Source organism: Heterodontus francisci, chromosome 6 (genome assembly GCF_036365525.1).
Source record: "Heterodontus francisci isolate sHetFra1 chromosome 6, sHetFra1.hap1, whole genome shotgun sequence".
Lineage (NCBI taxonomy): Eukaryota > Metazoa > Chordata > Chondrichthyes > Heterodontiformes > Heterodontidae > Heterodontus > Heterodontus francisci.
The window spans coordinates 122,588,415-122,606,620 of NC_090376.1; the positions used below are offsets into that span (position 1 = coordinate 122,588,415).

The 18,206-nt window shown below is 41.7% G+C and overlaps 1 protein-coding gene across 2 annotated transcripts in view; it reads left to right on the forward strand.

The window, feature by feature from the left end:
• Nucleotides 1-18,206, forward strand: part of LOC137371523 (serine/threonine-protein kinase 24-like) — a 47,798-nt gene that overhangs the window by 23,482 nt on the left and 6,110 nt on the right. For both annotated transcript variants that reach the window (XM_068034254.1, XM_068034252.1), the window contains exons 4-11: nucleotides 4,539-4,595; nucleotides 5,871-5,979; nucleotides 6,059-6,216; nucleotides 8,658-8,843; nucleotides 9,669-9,814; nucleotides 13,619-13,745; nucleotides 14,664-14,732; nucleotides 15,032-15,168. In XM_068034254.1, the coding sequence (XP_067890355.1) occupies nucleotides 4,539-4,595; nucleotides 5,871-5,979; nucleotides 6,059-6,216; nucleotides 8,658-8,843; nucleotides 9,669-9,814; nucleotides 13,619-13,745; nucleotides 14,664-14,732; nucleotides 15,032-15,168 (989 nt within the window). The remainder of the gene's footprint in view (nucleotides 1-4,538; nucleotides 4,596-5,870; nucleotides 5,980-6,058; nucleotides 6,217-8,657; nucleotides 8,844-9,668; nucleotides 9,815-13,618; nucleotides 13,746-14,663; nucleotides 14,733-15,031; nucleotides 15,169-18,206) is intronic.

An 18,206-nucleotide genomic window follows, 5' to 3' on the forward strand; every position in this document is an offset into this window, starting at 1 on the left:
CACTTTTTACATTTATAAAATATGGATCTGAGTGCTGAGCAGCCTTGGGAGTCTAACATTTGACCTGGCTAGGAGGCAAGTACATGTGTATGCCAGCTGTCTTCACTGATACAGGATACAATACCTCCATATGGTGGCTTGCTTCACTCATCTTTTAATCCCTTACCGTATTGGAATGTGGCTTGGAGGTTCCTTGAGGTCACTCTTTTTGAATGTGCCAACATGCCCAACAGTGCTCCTGCATTTCTGTGGGTTGTATTAGCAGGAAGGCATGGAAGGGAAGCTTCTTTAAAAGGCATATCTGGTGACAAGCCACCCTTTATTTTTATCTTTTTATGGGCGGCGCAGTGGTTAGCACCGCAGCCTCACAGCTCCAGCGACCCGGGTTCAATTCTGGGTACTGCCTGTGTGGAGTTTGCAAGTTCTCCCTGTGTCTGCGTGGGTTTTCGCCGGGTGCTCCGGTTTCCTCCCACAGTCAAAAGACTTGCTGGTTGATAGGCAAATTGGCCATTATAAATTGCCCCTAGTATAGGTAGGTGGTAGGGGAATATAGGGACAGATGAGGATGTGGTAGGAATATGGGATTAGTGTAGGATTAGTATAAATGGGTGGTTAATGGTCGGCACAGACTCGGTGGGCCGAAGGGCCTGTTTCAGTGCTGTATCTCTAAATCTAAAAAAAATCTAAAATTAAGCAGGCCCATGTATTTGCTAACAAATCTACCAGCTCCATTCATACCACTGGACATGTTTTGTATTTTAGTTTGTGGGGAGAGTAAGGAACGTGGGAATGATAACTGTAAATGCCCATTTCCTGGTTGTTGCTCTTGTGACTTGATGCAATTGATGCTTCAATTGAAATCAATTAGAGACTGACTTACTTTGAGTGAAGCAAATCTTGCAGCCTTTATGTAGAAGCCAGTGGATTCTGTAACAGGGCATTGGCAAATCTTATGACTCTTGCCTGAAGTTTTTGTGAAAAGGTTCTTAAATTTTAAGCAATTCTGCGATTCTTCTGCCCACCCCATCATCCCCCAGGAGTTAGAACTGAAGGCAAAGGATATGACCAATAGCTAACACTGAGCAAATGTCAGACATTGGCTGCCACATTTCCTGCATTGCAACAGTGACTACACTTCGAAGTTCTTAAATGGCTGTCAACTGTGACTCAGCAGGTAGCACTCTTTCCTCTGAATCAGAAGATTATGGGTTCAGCTCCCACTCTTGAGTCTTGAGCACAGAACTCTAGGCTGACACTTCAGTGATGTACTGAAGGAGTGCTACATTATTGGAGGTGCCATCTTTCAGGTGAAACATTAAGCCAAGGCCCTGGTTGCCCCCTCAAGTGGATATAAAAAATCCCATGAGGCTATTTCAAAGAAGACCTGGTGTCCTGGCTGATACTTATCCCTCATTGAGCATCACTTAAAAACGGTTTTCCCAGTTCTGATGAAAGGTCACTGACCTGAAACGTTAACTTTGCTTCTCTCTCCACAGATGCTGCCAGACCTGCTGAGCATTTTCCAGCACTTTTTGTTTTTATTTCAGATTTCCAGCAGCTGCAATATTTTGCTTTTATTTACTTAAACAGGTTATCTGGTCATTACCACGTTATGATTACGAGAGCTTGCTGTGCACAAATTGGCTGCCATGTTCCCTACATTACAAGTGACTAAATCTCAGAAGTGCTTCAACAGCTATAAAGCACTTTGGAATGTCCTGAGGTTGTGAAAGGCCTTTTTGTCCATCATGGAGTCGAGCCACCTGGCTTGGTTAAGATTCAGCACTAGTTCTCTACTTCACTTGTTTTAGACCTGAATGTCCTGATATTTGTCAATAAGTCCAATCGCGTGAGGTAGCATCTGGTTGGCGGAAAGCTTTCCAGATTCTAAAGTACCTAATCTTTGAAGTTTGCAAACTGTAATATCACTAACCATTGGCAATTTCTGTCAGCCCCACTGATCATTATATTTTAGTTCTATCATTTCAGCAACAACTCTCAGCTGCTAAGCTGTGCAAAAGCACTGTGTTATGGTATCATCTCACTGAGGGAATATGTTCAGCAAGCCTGATTTCAAGTGACTTCAGGTTTCAAATTATTAAAAAAAAAGACTAATGGAAATTTCAAAAAATACTTTTCACACTTCACAAAGTGCTGTTCTTAGTACATAAGTTTCTATTTCCAACCTGAATATCTAACCCATTTGATAATTGCTGTACCCATACAATTGCATTTAGACAAATGAACGCCAGTCATTTTTGAAGAAGAGCAGGGGAGTTCACTCTGGTACCCTGGATCAATATTTATTCCTTAGCCAGTATCACTAAAATGTAGCTTATCTGATCATTATCACATTGCTATTTGGTTACAGAAACTGTTTCATGACGATCATTAATGAAATAGTTCGTAGTGTATGTGTCCTGCTGTTTTCTTCTCATGTAGAAATTTTTTTTGAATTCTTGAAACTGTTGTTTCCCAGCTAAAACCTTCTGTTTAAATAGCTGAATGTCTGGTTGTATCAGAAGTAGTGTTCTGGCAAAGTGAATGATAGTTTTAAACAAATAGCTGCAATCTTTGTTCCTCTACTATCATCACTAAAATACTAACATCTGGTCACTACCATATTGCTGTTTGTGAGATCTTGCTGTGCACAAATTGGCTGCCCTGTTTCCTAATTTACAACAGTGATTACATTTCAAAAGCACTTCATTGGCTGTAAAGCGCTTTGGGACTTCCCAATGGTGTGAAAAGGTGCTATATAGATTCAAGTTCTTCCTTTAATGACCTGAAACATTAACTCTTTTTCTCTTTCCAAAGATGCTGCCTGATTGCTGAGTATTTGCAGCATTTTCTGTTTTTATTTGATTTTCAGCATCCGCAGTATTTTGCTTTCACAAAGTTACAAGCCTTCTACGTTAAAGGCGCCATTTAAATGCAAGTTATTTGCTGTTCATTTGACTAACTACAATTGTATAAGGTATAGCGTTTATTAAATTGATTAAAGAAAATCCATTTTGAAATGGAAAATTGTTAGTCATTTGGGCATGGTACTTTTTGAAGTGTAAAATGTATTATTTTAAATTTAGATGGTGTGAATTTTCCATCAGAGGTTTTTATAGTCTATACCTAGAGCTGTAACAATTTCCATATTTTGCTCTTGTGTCAGTGACTGACAGCAGGTGCCTCTGAGAGAAGTTTCTAGCCTCAAACCTCCCTAGAAAAGGAAAGGCTGAGGGGAACCTCATTCAGCTCAAGAAGATTCTGAAGGGATTCAATAGGGTAGATATAGAGAAGATATTTCCATTGAAAGGGAGCATTCAAAGCTAGAGGCCCTAAGTATAAGATAGTCACTAATAAATCCAATAGGAAATTCAGAAGAAACTTGTTTTCCTAGAGGGTGATGAGAATGTGGAACTCATTCCCACGTGGAGTGGCGAAGGCGAATAGTATAGATCCATTTCAAGGGAAGATAAGTAAACACATGAGGGAGAAAGGAATGGAAGGTTATGCTGATAGCTTGTGGAGCATAAACACAGGCATGAACTAGTTGGGACGAATGGCCTGTTTCTGTGCTGTAGGTTTTATGTCGTAGTTTCATGAAGTAGTTTCTGGAAGCTTGCAGGAACCCGTTATATCCTCAATTTAATAAACCATAACCTTGCAGTCTGTCCATGTCTTGAGGTACTATATATATCTTGCCATTGATCTAATTTGATCCTGCTATAATTGTTTTGAAACAGCCTTTTCAGCCTTCACATTGACTTGTTTAATTTATAAAAATGTAAGAGTATTTGAGATCTGTTAAGGCAAGCTAGCTAATAGGAACTTAATATCCACTTGGGGTTTATAGTATGCAACAGTTTCAACAACAATAACTTGCACTAACATAATAAAATATCTCACGAGTGTAAAAAATTGACACTGAGCCACATAAAGAGGCATTATGGCAGATGGAGGTGTAGAGAGATTGGACGTCCATAGTGAGGAGGAGGCAGTTGTGGCCAGGAAACTGGAAATTGTCAAAATGACGGAGGGCATCAGAAGAGTCATGGATGTAGGTGGGAAGAGACTGGACCAGAGGAGAAAAGATAGTCAAGATAGGAAGAAATAAGTTCATTGGGCAGGAGCAGGCTGACACAATGGGTCTGCAGACATGGCTTCAAATCCCATCATGGCAGATGGTGAAATTTGAATTCAATTAATAAACATCTGGAATTTAAAAAAGCTAGTCTAATGGTGACCATGTCGATTGTTGTAAAAACCCATCTGTGTCCTTTAGGGAAGGAGATCTGCTGTCCTTACCTGGTCTGGCCTACATGTGACTCCAGACCCATAGCAATGTGGTTGATTCTGAAATGCCCTCTGAAATGGCCTAGCAAGCCACTCAGTTCAAGGGCACTTGGGGATGGGCAATAAATGCCAGCCTAGCCAATGATGCCCATATCCCATGAACAAAAAAAGTCAGACTTTCATGTTTGTTAATAGGTTGAGATTCATCCTGTAAGCGTTTTTTTGATAATTGTTTGTTTGATGTGCAGGATACAAAATTATGGATTATAATGGAATATCTAGGTGGTGGCTCTGCCTTAGATCTGGTAAGTACTTTACTTTTAAATCTTGCTACGGAAAATTCATTGGGAGCCTGCATTCTTCTGCAAATGGAAATGTAACATGCTGTGGAGAAATAGGTCTTATAGAAGCTACAGTTTTATTAAATGGAAGAAACATTGGATAATAGATTTTAATGGCAGTAAAATAAAGCAGCTGTCAATGTCAGCTGCCCTGTAAAGGTGTACTAACTTGCACTAGTGGAGGGACTGAAGTTACTTAGTAAGTTTTAGTTTAATTTTCAGTTGCAGTTTTCTAAACCAATTTTGTGCAACATAGCTGAAAATGATTGTAACTTTGTGAGATATAAAGATTCCAAAAAATGCATGGATATTAAATTTGAAACAGAAATGTTCAAGTTTTCTTCCCCTCCATAATGCTATGGAAAATATACAGTCCTTTTTCTAGTTTTTATAGTGCTGGCATGATTGTGTCACAAATCTGACCTGTAACTAAAATTATTTTAACACTATCTAATATGGGAATTTGTGAAATCAGGAAAAGGAGGTGCTAACATAAATCTTGTACATCTAGAAAACGAACTGCAATATTGATATTCTGTCTCTTTGATCAGTTATCACTAAATGGACAGATTTGAAAAATACAGATGCATGGGCTTTATTTTAAGGGGAAGATAGATGAAGACATGAGGGAGGAATAGAAGGTTACATTGGTAAAGTGAAGCGAACTAAGGTGGGAGGAGACTCATTTAAAGTACTGCATTAAGTTCTGGGCACTGCATCTCAGGAAGGTTATATTGAATTTGGAGGGAGTGCAGTGCAGATTCACCAGAATAATGCTGGAGCTAAACAGGTTAAGTTATGCGGGCAGGTTGTATCGATCAGGCTTGTATTCTCTCAAGTATAGAAGATTAAGGGGTGATCTAACTGAGGTGTTTAAGATGATTAAAGGAGCCAATAGGATAGATAGCGAGAAACTATTTACTCTGGTGGAGGGAGTCCAGAACAAGGGGACACAACATTAAGACTAGAGCTAGGCCATTCAGGGATGTTATCAGGAAGCACTTCCTCCCCCACAAAGCTGTTGAGGCTGAGGGTCAGCTGAAAGTGCAAAACTGACCTTGATAGATTTTTGTTATGCAGAGATATTATGGAACCAAGGTGGGTAGTTGTAATTAAGGTACAGATCCGTCTTGATCTATTTGAATGGTGCAATAGGCTTGAGGGGCTCAATGGCCTCCTTCTGTTTTTTTGGAGCATTTTGCTAGGTCTTTATATAGATTTGATTGTGTTTTTTTTTAGTTAGAACCTGGTTCACTGGATGAATACCAGATTGCTACAATACTGAGGGAAATTCTAAAAGGCCTTGAATATTTGCACTCTGAAAAGAAAATCCACAGAGATATCAAAGGTAGGAAATTGCACTTGTATTTTTAAACCAAGTAATCATGTTCAAGTCTTTCACTAACCTTTGTATCACCTTTTTCTAGCTGCCAATGTCTTGCTGTCGGAGCAAGGGGATGTAAAACTAGCAGATTTTGGAGTTGCTGGGCAGCTGACAGACACACAAATAAAGAGAAACACTTTTGTGGGCACACCCTTCTGGATGGCACCAGAAGTTATCAAACAGTCGGCGTATGATTCAAAGGTACGGATTGCTATTGTTTCTTCCAGAATGAACTGCAGATTAATGCTTGGAAAAATATATCCCTTTTGAAACCTGAGGCAGAGTTTGCAGACTTTGTGTCTGTAACAGTACCCGATTTCTGCTCCTATTTCAGCTCATCTGCTGCTGGAACTCTCATCCATATCTTTGTTACCTCTAGGCTCCTCTGCTGTACTGTTAGGCATTCTACCTTCCATCCTCTGTAAACATCAACTCATCCAAAAATCTGCTGCCCTTATCCTAACTTCCACCCAGTCCTGTTCACCCCTGGACTTATTGACCAAGCCTGCATTGGTTCCCGGTTTGGCGATGCCTCAGTTTAAAAATTCTCAAGCTTGTTTTCAAATCCCTCCATGGCCTAGCCCTGCCCAATCTCTAATCTCCTCCAGCCCCACGACCGTCAGATCTCTGCATCCTCCAATTCTGGCCTCTGGCATATTCCCAATTTTGATTGCTCTGCCAGTGCCTTTAGCTGCTTTAGCTGCTAAGCTCTGGCATTCACTCCCTAAACCTCTCCCCCTCTCCACCTCTCTCGTCTCCTTAAAATTCCTCTAAGATGCTTCTTAAAAACAACCTCTTCGTCAAACTTTTGGTCACCTGTTCTAATACCTCCTTAATGTGGCTTGGTATCAAATTTTGTTAACAGTTTACTACACTAAAGGTGCCAAATAAAGGAAAGTTGTTTTGCCAATCACAAATTGCCCAGGCATCTGTGTCAGCAATAAAAATTCTTTCCAGACTATTTTGGTTGACTGGAACTCGCTGCTACATGGAGTGGTTGAGGCAACTAGCAAAAATGCATTTTAAGGGAAGCTAGAGAAATACATGAAGGCAAAATATGCTAAACCTTTATAAATCACTGGTCAGGCCTCAACTGGAGTATTGTGTCCAATTCTGGGTACCACACTTTGGGAAGGATGTCAAGGCCTTGGGAAAGGGTGCAGAGGAGATTTACTAGAATGTTAGGGGGACTTCAGTTCTTTGGAGAAGCTGGGATTGTTCACAGGAAACAAGCTTTAGTGGAGATTTGATGAGGTGTTCAAGATCATGAAGGGTTTAGAGAGAATAAATAAAGAGAAACTGTTTCCAGTGGTAAAAGGGTTGCAAACCAGAAGGGACAAATTTGTGATTGGCAGAAGTGCCAGAGGTGACACGCGTACATTGTTTCTACATAAATCAAGTTGTGGTGATCTGGAATGCACTGCCTGAAAGGGTGGTGGAAGCAGATTCCTTGGTAAGTTTCAAAAGGGAATTGGATAAGTACTTGAAAGGGAAAACATTTCCAGGGCTATGGGGAAAGAGCAGGGGAGTGGAATTAATTCAAAGAGCTGGCACAGGCACAATTGAGGGAGGCGGTGGCGTAGTGGTAATGTCACTGGACGAGTAATCCAGAGCCCAGGCTCTGGGGCCATGGGCTCGAATCTCACCACGGCAGATGGTGAAATTTGAATTCAATGAATAAATCTGGAATTAAAAGCTAGTCTAATGACTGTGAAACCATTGTCGATTGTTGTAAAAAACCCATCTGGTTCATTCATGCCGTTTAGAGAAGGAAATCTGCCATCCTTACCTGGTCTGGCCTACATGTGATACCAGACCCACTGCAATGTGGTTGATTCTTAAAATGTCCTCTGAAATGGCTTAGCAAGCCTAGCGGTTCAAGGGCAATTAGGGATGGGCAATAAATCCTGGCCTGGCCAATGACGCCCACTTTCTACGAACCAATTTATTTTGAAAAGAGAACAATGGGCCAAATTGCTGCCTCCTGTTCTGCATCTTTCTATGGATTCTATGAAGGGAATAGAGGATATGCTGAAAAAGTTTGTGTGGAACACAAACACCAGCCATAGACTAGAATGGCTTGTTTCTGTGCTGTACATTCTACATCAGTAGTTCTCAAACTGGGGTTCCACGGATCCTTTGGAAAAAATTAACCCGACGTTTGCTTCGTAGATTGGAATCTAGACATGAAAGATGTGAAGTATTTCTATTTTCCTTTATCTCGGATTGCTAACAGAAATTGGTGTGCAATTTAGCGGTAAAAGAATGTAAGCTGTCGTTGGCTCTGGGTTAATGTGCTACACAGTGGTACTGAGTCTTTTGCTGGAAGACCCGATATTTGATCCACGATGCATTCTGGATTAATCGATCAGTGTGTGGGGAAATGGTAGGTATTCTTTAAAATAACTTCAGTTGCCCTTGATAGGTGCTGTCTGTGTATAAAATGGTTGGAGGCCCCAGGACATTCTGTGGGACACCATTGACTAGCAACCCAACTGGACCAGCCATGTAAATGCTGTGGCTACTGTAGGAGAACTTGCATTTTGCGCATTGTTAGGGAAATATATGTGGTCGTTTATAATTTGGTTCAAGCCTTGAGAAATTATGAAATAATTGGCATCTTTTGTGTTCTGTTTTCATAGGCTGATATCTGGTCTTTGGGAATAACTGCAATAGAACTTACAAAAGGAGAGCCACCACATTCAGAGCTACATCCAATGAAAGTTTTGTTCCTTATTCCGAAGAACAATGCACCAACGTTGGAGGGAAACTACAGTAAACCCCTAAAAGAATTTGTAGAAGCATGCTTGAATAAAGAACCAAGTTTTGTAAGTGGTTTAAAATCTATAGACCTTGCAAAAAAGGGGGGATGGGTATGAGAACCTTGGCTGCTATTCAAATTCCGATTTAAATTAATTATTTTATTTCTAACCACCCAAATTTCCTGCTAGGTTCCCAGGTTAGCCTGATTCAAGCACATTGCCAATCCTGTCAAGGCCCTGAGCAGTGAACAAATGCCAAGTTGTTTTAAGCACCCTGCCCGCAATCCTGCAGCACAAACTAGCTATAAATCACTTTATAACCCCACAAAGTGACTATGCATATTCAGGGACAATAGCAGAACAAAATCTAGATTTTAAATGTCTCATTGTACTGTCGAATTTGTTTTTGATTACTGCTGCTGCACTCTAAATATTTTCAGATGGAATAGGCTTTGAGCCAGATTGCTTAGTTTAACACAATTCTGGGTCTAAATGGCAACTCAAGTTATGAATGGAAAACTCCAGTCGTTTGTGAACAACATACAAAAACAGGAAAGAAAGAAAAACTTGCATTTAAATAGAGCCTTTCATGACCTCAGGCTACCCCAAAGGGCTTTACAAACTATCACATACTTTTGAAGTGTAGTCACTGCTGCAATAACAAACACCCAACTTGCTATGTTTGTACTTGTGCCTGGGTATAATAATGCTGAGCAAGTGCAAGAACAGCTTTCTAAAGGTCAGCAAAAAGTACAACTAATTTTATGAAGATCACCATCCCAAACACCCATTGCACAGAAATATTTTTGCTTCTATGATGAGAAATGATAAGTAGGTTTCATTTTGCTGTTTAGGAAGTAATAACTAATATATTTTGTTTATTTTCTTAAGAGACCTACAGCAAAAGAATTACTGAAGCATAAATTCATAATACGAAATTCCAAGAAGACTTCTTACTTGACTGAGCTAATTGATCGGTACAAGAGGTGGAAGGCGGAGCAGGACCATGATCATTCCAGCTCAGATGAATCTGACTCGTAAGTTTTCCTGTAGTGTGTATTCACACAGCTCTTCTTAGAGGCTTAGATGCTTCCAGTAAAATATGCTCAATTGTATTTATGAACATGTAATATTACGTAGAATTACATAGAAATTACAGTGCAGAAAAAGGTCATGAGGTCCGACTGGTTGATGCTGGTGAATATGCTTCTCACAAACCTTTTCCCACCCTATTTCATCTCACACTATCAGCATATCCTTCTATTTGTTTTGCCCTCATGTTTATCGAGCTGCCCCTTAAATGCATCCATGCTATTCACCTCAATTATTCCATGTGAAGGTGAAGAGGTGATTTGGTAAAGGTGTTCAAAATCCTGAGCAGTTTTGCTAGAATAAATATGGAGATGCTGTTTCCAGTGGCAGGTGGGTCAGTAACTGGAGGACTCAGACTTAAAGTGATATCCAAAGTAGAGGTGACTTGAAAATAAATAATGTATGCCGCAAGTTGTGATCTGGAATGCACTACCTGAAAGGGTGATGAAAACAGATTCAGTAGTAATATTCTAAAGGGAATTGGATATATACTTGAAAGGGGGGAAAAAAAATCACAGGTTCATGGAGACAGACCTGGGGAATGGGACTAATTGGATTGCTCTTTTCAAAGAGCCAGCGCAGGATTGGTGGGTCAAGTGACCTCCTGTCCTGCATCATGCTAGGATTCTATGATTTGGTAGCAAGTTCTACATTCTCACCACTCTGAGTAAAGAAGTTTCTTCTGAATTCCTTATTGGATTTATTAGTGACTATCTTATATTGATGGCCCCTAGTTTTGGACTTGCCCACGGTGGAAACATCATCTCTGTCTACCCTATCAAACCCCTTCATAATTTTTAAGACCACTGTCAGGTCACCCCCAGTCTTTTCTTAAAAAAAAGAAGAACCCGAGCCTGATAGCTGTACTCTCTTTAGTTCTGGTCTAATCCTGCTGAATCTTTATAGCACCTTCTCCAGTGCCATTATATCCTTTTGTAATATGGAGACCAGAACTCAATGTGCAGCTGACTTCTATTTGCACAAGCCTGCTTATTGGGGGTGGGGGGGACAAGCGTTCATTATGATCTAAAAGATAGCTCAGTCTAGATGTGCACCAGTAAACGTAACAGTTTGGATGCTTAACTGTTTATACAGCTGGAAATTATATTACTCCCCCCCCACAGACAACAGTTGCAAATTCTAGGCCAATAAGGTCCCAGTTTTAAGGACGTTATGATTTCCCTTTCTCACACTTGGTTCTGTACTCCAATGTTATCTGTATCATCAGTAGCCTGTCACCTTTTGTAATGAATCTTATCTGTTTATGTGAATGAAACAAATGTTTTCCATTAGTGATGCTGTAAGTCTTCAGCTGCTTTCATGGATCTGACATTGTGTTGACAGCAAGAAATACTTGAAGGAGAAAAGAATTAAAGGGACAAGGGGAAAGAGTGGGGGATGTGGGACTAACTGGATTGCTCTTTGAGAGAGCAGGTGCAGACTCAATGGGCTGAATGGTTTGTTTCTGTGCTGTACTATTGTGATTCTATGGAATTGTTCAGGCTTCACTGGTTGGAGCAGCATTGCAATCAGTGTTGGCCCACTTGGATTCATTGTTTTTTTGTAAAGACGAGCAACTCACGTTTGTATCTAAGGTGGAATTAATTGGGGTATGGTAGCATTCTTCTTCTTAGGCAGACCCTCGGGAACAAGGATGACTTTCTTCCACTCCAGGGTTGTGGGTCCTTAGCTGACTGAATAGTCCAATTCTGGATCTGCACACTCTGCCACAGACGGGGCAGGTGGTGTTTGATGAGGCGAGTGGAGGGGATGCTCGAATTTCCGAACACCGTTTCTGCTGTTTGTGCGTAGTCGCTGCCTGGGCATGTTGGCGTTGTTCGAACTGGCTGGCACCTTCGCAATGCTTCTCCATTTTGGGCAGTCTCTGGCAAGGGATTCCCACAAATCAGTGGAGATGTCATTTTTTTTCAGGGAGTCTTAAAGGACATCCTTGTAGAGTTTCCTCTGCCCTCCTGGTAACCTCTTGTTCTGACGGAGCGCGGAGTAGAAAGCTTGTTTTGGGAGTCTTGTATCAGGCATGCGGATATTTTGGCCCGCCCAACATAACTGATGAGCCAATACCAGTGTCTCGATACTGGGGGTGTTGGCCCGAGAGAGGACACTGATATTGGAGCCCCTGTCCTGCCACTGACAACGTTCCTCCTTCCAGATGAGTGAGATGAGTCCATGTATTTGTGTAAGGAGTGGCTCTCCGCCGTATTTTAGAATTTCGGCGGGAATTCCATCTACACCAGCGGCTTTATTCTTTTTTTTAGCTGTCGGATGGCCTTTTTAATCTCATGTCAGGCTGGGATTGTGCTGAGGTCATGGGTAGCACTGCAAGGATGTCCGCATCCCCTGTTCCATGATGGGAGCTGATTACTGCTGGACCGACCATCGCCTTATCCGAGATACTATCTCCATAAATCCAGTCCAAAAACAGCAGCAGAAGCACTGCCTCAGGAAATACAGTGTCGATGGTGTCAAGGCCTCTGAACAAAGACCTACTCAGGCAGCATCTTGCAAGCAACTTGGTGATGCTCAACAAACAGGAACCACAATGTCCACAATGGTCCTGGTCTGCCCTTAAAGCTACCATAATCTACTTGCAAAGATACTCTTGGTTTCTCGACCAGGAAACATCAAGACTGGTTTGACGAGAAGACCCAGGAGCTTCTAAATTGTAAGCGCAAGGCATTCCTGAATTGGAGGTATCGCCAGAATTCGAGGGAAAAGAGCATGTATACAGACAATTGAAGGTCGAGGTCCAACAAAAAAACCATGACCTAAAGAACATCTGGTGGGCTGAAATTGCGCAGGCAGTACAGCAACTCGCTAACGGCCATGATGTGTGAATTCTTCAGCGCGGTCAGACCATTTACCACCCAAGGACCTACCCCACTGAGAGCAAAGAATGGGGTGGCGCTTATCAAGGACAGAGGGACAGTCAGCGCTTGTTGGAAGGAGCTCTTTGGAGATCTCCTCAATCACGACTCAGTCCTTGATGCGAGTGCCCTCGACCACATTCCACAGCATATGGTAGTATAGTGGTTTAATCCGTGGACGAGTAATCCAGAGACCTGGACCTAAGATCTGAACACGAGTTCAGATCCCACCATGACGGCTGGAGAATTGAAATTCAGTTAATTACTGTGGAAAATCAAAAGCTAGTATCGGTAATGGTAACTGTGAAACTATCATTGTTGTTAAAAACACATCTGGTTCACTAATATTCTTTAGGGAAGGAAATCTGCGCTTACCCGGTTTGGCCTATATTTAATTCCAGACCCATAGTAATATGGTTGACTCTTCTCTGCCCTCTGAAATGGCTTAGCAAGCTTGTCTCGAGCATTTAGGAATGGGCAATAAATGCTGGCCTTGCCAGCGACGCCCATATGATTGGGGGAATAAAAACCTGAGATCGCTAAGTGTCTAATTCAGGCCTCTTGCGCATCCCTGATTTCTTCATCCCACAATTAGTGGCCATGCCTTCAGCTGCTTAGGCCCTAACCTCTGAAGTACCCTCCCTCTACCCCTTTGACCAATCTCCTTATGTGGCTTGGTGTCAAATTTTATTTGACAATACTGCTGTGAAGTGCCCTTGGGACGTTAAAGGGGCTGTATAAATGCTAGTTGTTTATCCTTTCTGTAGCCTAGCTGCCAAAATAGTCTTCATTTGTTTCTGGTATAATTTTCCATGAAGTCTTTTTTTATCGGACAGGTGAAACAATATTTTTTTTTAATGATAGGGAAGCTGACAGACAAGCATCAGGAGGGAATGACTCAAGTGACTGGATCTTCACAATCAAGGAGAAAGATCCAATCAAGTTGCAAAATGGAGCTGCGCAGCCCGAGGATCTCATCGAGAGGGATCAGGTACAATTGATCTTTCCTCCTTTTAAGTTTGCCTTGTGATTTTTTTTTTTAAAGTCTTCACACAGCTCTTAAATTGCTGGTTAGAGAGCAAGATGAATTGCAACATTTTAGCTTCATACCTTTAGACAAAGTTGAGATTCTGTGCAATATAACCATGTAATTGCCAGCAGATTCTGGGAAATCTCATTTAGTATCACCAAATTAACTCGAGGAAAGTAAGACTGAACAAGATGAAGCTCTTTGGAAAAGAAAACAGCGAGGTGACCTGCTAGACGTCCTGAAAATTATAGATGTGTTTGATAGGGTACACTTAGCGTTCAAAACTGCAGGACATAATGTAAGAGCCACTAATAAATCCAATAAAAAATTCAGGAGGGACTTTGTTTAACCTAGAGAGTGCTTAGAATGTGGAACTCGCTACCTCTTTGGTTGAGGCAAAATAGCATAGATGCATTTAAGGGAAACTAGATAAATACATGCGAGAGAAAGGATGGTTGTGTTGGAGAGTAGCAGTGAGGCAGGTGTGGAGTATAAACACCAAAATAGACCTTTGGGCTGAATGGCCTGCTTCTGTGCCCTAGAATTCTGTGTAATTATTGTTGAAGGAGTTCCAGTCACTTCAAGTAGTTGTCTTTTAGTTTCTCCTAGAACAAACTGGTTTCTGGATGAAGAAAGCACCCAGTGTCGCTGCTGAAAATAGCAGTGTCTGTAAATGAACGATGTAAATGTTAACCGGACACCTTCAAATAGTGTTTAACTCCATTACCACCGAGGTTTGCTGAGAAATGTATGAACCTTTTGTGTCTCTGCTTCAGTGTGCAAGTTTGTTTCCACCTTAACCATAGTTCAGTTTCACTGAAGCAGAGTTGCAGACTGCCAGGTCTAAGGAGATTAACTTTTAAACCTCTTCTTTCATAGGTGGAAGATACTCCAAAGCACTCGTCGTCTCAGTGTTTACCGACTATTATTTCTCCATTATTTACTGAGGTATGGAAAAAGTCACTTAGTTGGATGGGGAGGGGGTGGGCTGGAGTGGGAGATGTATTGGCTCACACTTATTCCAAGTATATTGATCAGTGCGCATTTCCAATATATTGATCGATTGTCACGAATTCCCAGTATGTTGATCGATTGACACACACTCCCAGTCTATTCATCGAATGATGCATTCTCCTAGTGTATTGTCGTGTATTCCCAGTGTATTGATGGATTGACGCGCGCTCCCAGTGTATTGATGGATTAATGCGCGCTCCCAATGTATTGATGGATTGACGCTGTTCTTTCAGCTCAAGGAAAAGAGCCGGGCTGGAGGAGGCAATACTGAAGCAGTAGAAGAACTGAGGGAGGCCATTTTTTTGGTAGAAGAGGCTTGTCCGGGCATTTCCGACACGCTTGTATCCCATCTTGTGCAAAGGCTTCAGAGGTATTTTCCATAGATTTTATATTTAGGACACAGTTGTTGAAACAAAATTGTTTTCCCGCAGCTCAGTTAAACCATTCAGCTGATGTCTTGTGCACCTGAACTGCAAAATCACTCTGCTTTTCCACATTACTCGACCTTCTTCCAAAGTATAATTACTTTTTTTAACCAAACTGTATCATCTCCCACTTACTGACATTGAATTCCATGTTTTATATTTTATTTTATGCTCAATTCACCACCTTTATAAATAATCAAAAAGACCTTCATACCTAGAGGAATAAAATACAGAGTGTTCGAAGCTATGCTACAGCTATAAAAAGTCTTAGTTAGACCACAACTAGAGTACTGTGTTCAGTTCTGAGTATGGCACCTTGGGGAAGGTATAGTGGAGGGAGTGCAGTGCAGATTTACCAAACTGATTCCTAGGCTCTATAAGGGTTAAATTACGAGGAGAGATTGCGCAAGGTGTGGTAGTATTTCCTGGCATTTAGAAGCTTAACACAAAAGTCCGAGTGTATCAGGCCTGTGTCCTCAGTACCTTGCTCTACGGCAGCGAGGCCTGGACAACGTATGCCAGCCAAGAGCGACGTCTCAATTCATTCCATCTTCGCTGCCTTCGGAGAATACTTGGCATCAGGTGGCAGGACTATATCTCCAACACAGAAGTCCTTGAAGCGGCCAACACCCCCAGCTTATACACACTACTGAGTCAGAGGCGCTTGAGATGGCTTGGCCATGTGAGCCGCATGGAAGATGGCAGGATCCCCAAAGACACATTGTACAGCGAGCTCGCCACTGGTATCAGACCCACCGGCCGTCCATGTCTCCGTTATAAAGACGTCTGCAAACGCGACATGAAATCGTGTGACATTGATCACAAGTCGTGGGAGTCAGTTGCCAGCATTCGCCAGAGCTGGCGGGCAGCCATAAAGACAGGGCTAAATTGTGGCGAGTCGAAGAGACTTAGTAGTTGGCAGGAAAAAAGACAGAGGCGCAAGGGGAGAGCCAACTGTGCAACAGCCCCAACAAACAAATTTCTCTGCAGCACCTGTGGAAGAGCCTGTCACTCCAGAATTGGCCTTTATAGCCACTCCAGGCGCTGCTTCACAAACCACTGACCACCTCCAGGCGCGTATCCATTGTCTCTCGAGATAAGGAGGCCCAAAAGAAAGAAGCTTAAGACATGATTTGATTGAGGTTTTCAAAATGCTATGGGGAGCTGTTAAGGTGGATTGGAAGGAACTATTTCTGCTGGTTGGAGAATCTAGGACTAGGGGATCTAGTGTAAAGGTTAGAGCCAGGCATTTCAGGAGTGAAGTTAGAAAACACTTGTGCACACAAAGGGTGGGGGTAATTTAGAATTCTCTTCTGCAAACAGCAATTGATGCTACATCATTTAATTTTAAACTGAGATTGATTAACAAACATCTATCCAAAGTACTAAGAGATATGGGACAAAAGCAGATACCTGGAGTTAAGAAATAGATCAGCCATGACCTTATTGATTGTTGAAACAGGCTCAAAAGGCTGAATGGCCTCCTCCTGTTCCTGTCACTTTGCAGCTTTCTTTGGCCCTTGTTATTTATTATGATAGCTTGTGTCCGATGGGATTTGATAAAGCATCAGTGTATCTATGTGGTTCTTATCCCCATACCATTATCTGCAGACTCACCCAATAATCTTCCCTTGACCGCCTCCTTTTCCTCATCTACGTGTCACTTCTGCTGATATGGTGTCAGTTTCCACATGTCTATTGTCAACCCCATCATTGCCTCTGTGCTGTCAGACTGCTTTATCCGACATCAGTCTTGGATAAGCTGCAGTCAAACATCGGAAGGACCAAAGCTAAGGTCATTGGCTCCAGGCTGCAAACTCTTTATCCTTGCTACTGATTCCATTCCTACTCCTCCTCGGCCACTATCTCTGACTGAAGAAGACTGTTAGAAAGCTTAGCGTCCTATTCAACACCAAGCTGAGTTTCTGTAACCCCACATTCCATTACAAGCCACATCTCCTTATACCTCCATAATATTACCCGCATCCACCCATCTGCTACCGAAACCCTAATCCGTGCCTTTGTCACTTCCAGACTCAACTGTTCCAGTGCTCCCATCTGGCGTCCCATCTTCCATCCCATGTAAACCAACTAATCCAAAATCCTGTGCCTGTTTCCTCTCCTGCACATTGTCCCTTCCTGTTCAATCCATGAAACAATACTGCATTTTAATCCTACTAATTTTTGAGTGACTAGGTAAATATGATCGTTCTATCCTGTTAATATTAACTGCTGTGAAATTTGTGAATAAAGTTATATAATTCTTCATCTTAGACCTAGAGAGGTTGTTTTCACCCATGAGGGAGTCCTAAACAAGGAGCCCTTAATATAAGATAGTCACTAATAAACCCAATAAGGAATTCAGGAGAAACTTCTTTACCCAGAGATTGGTTAGAATGTGGAATTTATTATCAACTTAGAGTAGTTGAGGCAAATAGCATAGGTGAATTTCAGGGGAAAGTAGATACATATATGAGGGAAAGGATATGTTGGTGAGTAGAAGGAGGGAGGAGGCTTGTGTGTAACATAGACACTGGCATAGATCTGTCTCAGTGCTGTAAAATGCTATGCAATTCTTCGTATGCATGCAAACCACTTGAAATAATACATTATTAGCTTTCTTGGCTTGTACGCCTTCTAAAGTGAAACTATTTTATCCAGTGTTGAACATGATTGCTCCAGGCTTCTGTTTTAATATCTAAATACTAACTCTATTCTTGTCACTGCCCAAATTGCAAACAATTGAAGTGGCTGCAAGTTTTGACCTCTGGGAAATAGCTCTGTATGGAGGATGTTATTATATTGCCATGACAATCGTGATTTGTGATCCTTGATTTAAGTCATATTCAATTTTTTTTGTTGCTCATTCCCCTTGGGGCAGAAAAGCTAATAATTATTCTGAAAAGCATCGAGAGGCAGGTGTTGTCACTGTGCAGGGAATGCCAAACCACTGCTTATTTCAGTCAATTTGAAGAGCTTTTAC